Genomic DNA, 3597 nt, shown 5'->3' with positions numbered 1-3597 from the left:
TTTTCTACTTTTACTATTTATAGAAACGATTTATTTTACAAACATGTAATACAGGGTGCACTCAGGACACTGGTGTCACACTGTGGGTTTCCTAAACAGAGAGAACAGTAGAAGCTGTTTGCTTTCAGATTTCTATCTCTAATTAAAAATCTGCATGGATTTGTAAAGAAGAAGCAGGGAGGGGGGATAGGCCACTCCCCTGGCTCATTCAACTGTGCCTGCATTTGAGCTATGGAGCTCTGTAAACAATAGGCTTTTTTTGTTAGAGCAAAACATTTAAAAACATTTACCTAACACAAATGTAAAAAATGATTGTATTAATATATAATACATTTTAATTTTTAGCCCTGAATATAATAAAGAGAACAGATACAAAACTGTTCAAAGTCCCTTTAACTTCTAACTTTGCCTATAAAGGGCAAATTAAAAGGGTCATGCACTGTAACTCTCCCTCTTTCCAGCAGTACATACTTACCTTTCCTTAACTATATATTTATAATATGCTTGCATTTGTATGGATGGATGGGTGGTGTCTCTGTTTGTGTGATGGTTCCTAACTTCTGTAATACATTTGTATGGATGGAAATAGGCATGTGACAGCACTAGGTGCCTCATAATTGATCCAGTGTGTGACATGAGGTTGGGCAAGGAGTTCATAATCTTGTGCAAGTTCAGACAAGCGAGTTTGGAGTATACACTGGGCATTTTTTCCCCCAGCCATGGCAGTGGAACAGAGCAGCACAGGAGTAAGGAAAGTTGTGAATGTATTGCTGGAGACAGGAATTAAGTAACCTTTTTAATTTGCCCTGCATGGGCAATGGAAAGAGTCCCTTTAACTTCTACCGCTTAACACTTAGGGGTCTATTTATATACAATTTGCATAGCGTATTCGTCCAGCAAAACTGCATGTAATTACATTCTGTGCAAGTTAACCAGCTGTTGTAGGAACGGGGGAAAAATGTTTCTGAGTATAATTTCTCTGCTTGAATGTTTTTCAATAGGTGGGAAGGCTAACAAGTTAGCCTGTATTTGTGGGAGGGGTTTGCGCCCCCTCATCTCCTTAAAAGAGGGCCGGCCGAGACGAGGAGGGCGTGCGGTGGTCGGCAGAAGGGAAGTTCTCGAGCGATACGTCACTTCCGGTTTGCAGTTCGCGTCACTTCCTAGGGAAGAGCTGGACGCGTATCTGCATATAGTGGTGGATCTTTCATATAAGTATGGAGGGTTTGCATACTATGATTATGACCGGGCGTTTTCAGCTAAAGCGGCTGCCGGTCTGGCGCAGTTCCAGTTCACCGCCGATTGGGGCAGGGTAGATACTGAAATATTCTGCAGACATTTTGCCGGTCTTAAAGCCCCGGTGTGCACCTCGTGCCAGTCTTCAGCCCACACAGTGGACTGGTGCCCTACGCCAGGGGGGACAGATACGACCACAGCAAACAAGCCAGCAGGGTTCTTGCCCAGCTCGACTGCCACAGGTCCGGCACAGTTCGGTAAGCTAGGTAGGCCCATACAGTGCTTAGGAAAAGCACAGATTTGTAACAACTACAATTACAAATCTTGTAATTTTCCACAATGCAGGTTGTTGCATATCTGTTCTACATGTTTCAGAGCCCACCCGAAAGTCGCTTGCACTGCCAAGAACGTGCAATCGTCTTGACTAAGCCAGGTGGATGTGGGCGCGTTGGCCTGCTTGCTGAAAGATTTCCCTGATCCAGCGTTTCTGACGTTCCTGACGGAAGGGTTCAACACAGGGTTTCATACAGGCCTGATTACTTTACCACTTTTTTTACTTTAACAAATTGGCACACTCCAGGTCAGTATCTCAATTCAGCATGTTTGAGTGTGGGTGTTGTCGCGATGTATGCACGTAGCTGACACAGGTAAGCAAACGCCTTTTACAAGTATATTTATACAGAGTAAATGGGGAAAATGTCGCAATATGGCCACTAGATGGCGCTGAGGATCAGAGGGCAAAATGTATTTCTTTCCTATGATCCTCAGCTCCAGTAGTGACCATATTGTGATATTTTCCCCATTCACTCAGTTCTATACTACTGAAGAACATTCAACCAGAAGAGAGCATTTTTTTTATCACAACAGCTGGGTAACTCACACAGAACAAATTTACATGCAATTTTGCTGAATAAATAAGCAATGACAATTGTTTATAAGTAGATCCCATAGTCTCCTCCCCTAAAGTCTAATGCTAATCTTAGTTCTGAAATATTAGCTGGACGGTCTGGACCCCTAATTCTTGACTTTAACAATAACCAAAACAACCTATAAATTTAGTCCTTACACTAAACTCACCCATTGCTTTGTACAAATACCTTGTCCGGGAGCAGTTGCTGAGAATTTCAATACAAAAATATACCAGCCCCCGAGCTCTCAACAGCCAGAATTAAAGATCCTGCTACTGCTCCTGCATTGTCCAGTAAGTAGAAAGGCTAAGTCAGTGAACAAACTGTTTTGCTTATTTGCGGGATAACAGGGGTTATCAGACCTTGTTTTGTCTGGCAATGGTGCCTGGCTCTCTGGACTAACTAAACTGAATGACTACTTTTGAAGCAGTATCAGCCGTTCACATATATGTATTTGAACTGTGTAGTAACCTATTCGCATGGAGTTTAGCTTAGATAGATCAAAGATCAATCAACAAATTGGTGTTTCTAAGATACTTAGATGCACAATGTATATAGACAATGCTTGTCTTGAATTGGGGTAGTACAAATTGAACATTAAGTGGGCACATCATCTTGAGCCCTAACAAAATTTTTTGTTAAAAAAAAAAAAAGGAACATCGTGTTGCATTGAAATGTATCAGACACAGTCAAATACTGAAATGTGTAGAACCTTTGGCTCTAATCAAGGCTTGTTTTGGTTGATATCCAAATGGAATGGTAATCCTGATAAATCCAAATAAATTAATACCCTTGGAATTCTCCAAAAACTAACCAGAGAGGCACTTCAGTTCCACAGCAAGTGCATTAGAATCCTTACGTAGTCAGCGTGAGAGTGGAAACTTGTATTTCATTAGGAATGGCTATCCTTTTCTTTACATGGAAGAAGTGTCCATCAATGTGCCAGAAGTCAACAGAGAACAGTCCAAACAATGCAAATAACATGACGGCCACCATCCATTCACATATAGCAGCTATTGATGGCATTTTGACTGCAGCAAACGCGATCACTGTTCGTTCTTGTTAAGGAATGAAAATTCAGATAATGGAAATGTACAAATTTTTAGAATTTATGTGTGCACATGTGTATTAATTTTGTCAAATGTGCTAAACCATTTGATTGCACAGACTATAGTCATGTGAAAAAGGAAGTACAGCATTACAATTTTGGACCATTGTCCCCACAATGTGTGGGAGGGCACAAGTGACTTTACTAAAACATTGTAGTTATGGTACACATCAGAAGGTGAGCAGAATTAAGTGTGGATACAGGAGCACGGCTTTACACTGAAAGTTTGTTCATTGATCACTTGGATGTGTGGCGTAAGCACTGAGACACACCTAAGATAATCGGATCACTTCACAGTGTTATTATACATTTCTACACAGGACTCTTTATACAATATACCTTTTTTAT

At 41.1% G+C, this 3597-nt stretch overlaps 1 protein-coding gene across 1 annotated transcript in view; it reads right to left on the bottom strand.

Annotated features, from left to right (window-relative positions):
* Positions 1-2996: 2996 nt before the first annotated feature.
* The window catches only part of TMEM150B (transmembrane protein 150B), a 10448-nt gene continuing 9847 nt past the window's right edge, over positions 2997-3597 (bottom strand). The window contains exon 6 of the mRNA XM_018566338.1: positions 2997-3190. Coding sequence (XP_018421840.1) covers positions 2997-3190 — 194 coding nt within the window. The remainder of the gene's footprint in view (positions 3191-3597) is intronic.

Source organism: Nanorana parkeri, unplaced genomic scaffold (assembly GCF_000935625.1).
Source record: "Nanorana parkeri isolate BGI_ZX_2015 unplaced genomic scaffold, ASM93562v1 scaffold939, whole genome shotgun sequence".
NCBI classification, from domain to species: domain Eukaryota; kingdom Metazoa; phylum Chordata; class Amphibia; order Anura; family Dicroglossidae; genus Nanorana; species Nanorana parkeri.
Note: the sequence above shows the minus strand (reverse complement) of the source record. Positions and strands in the feature narration are given on the sequence as shown.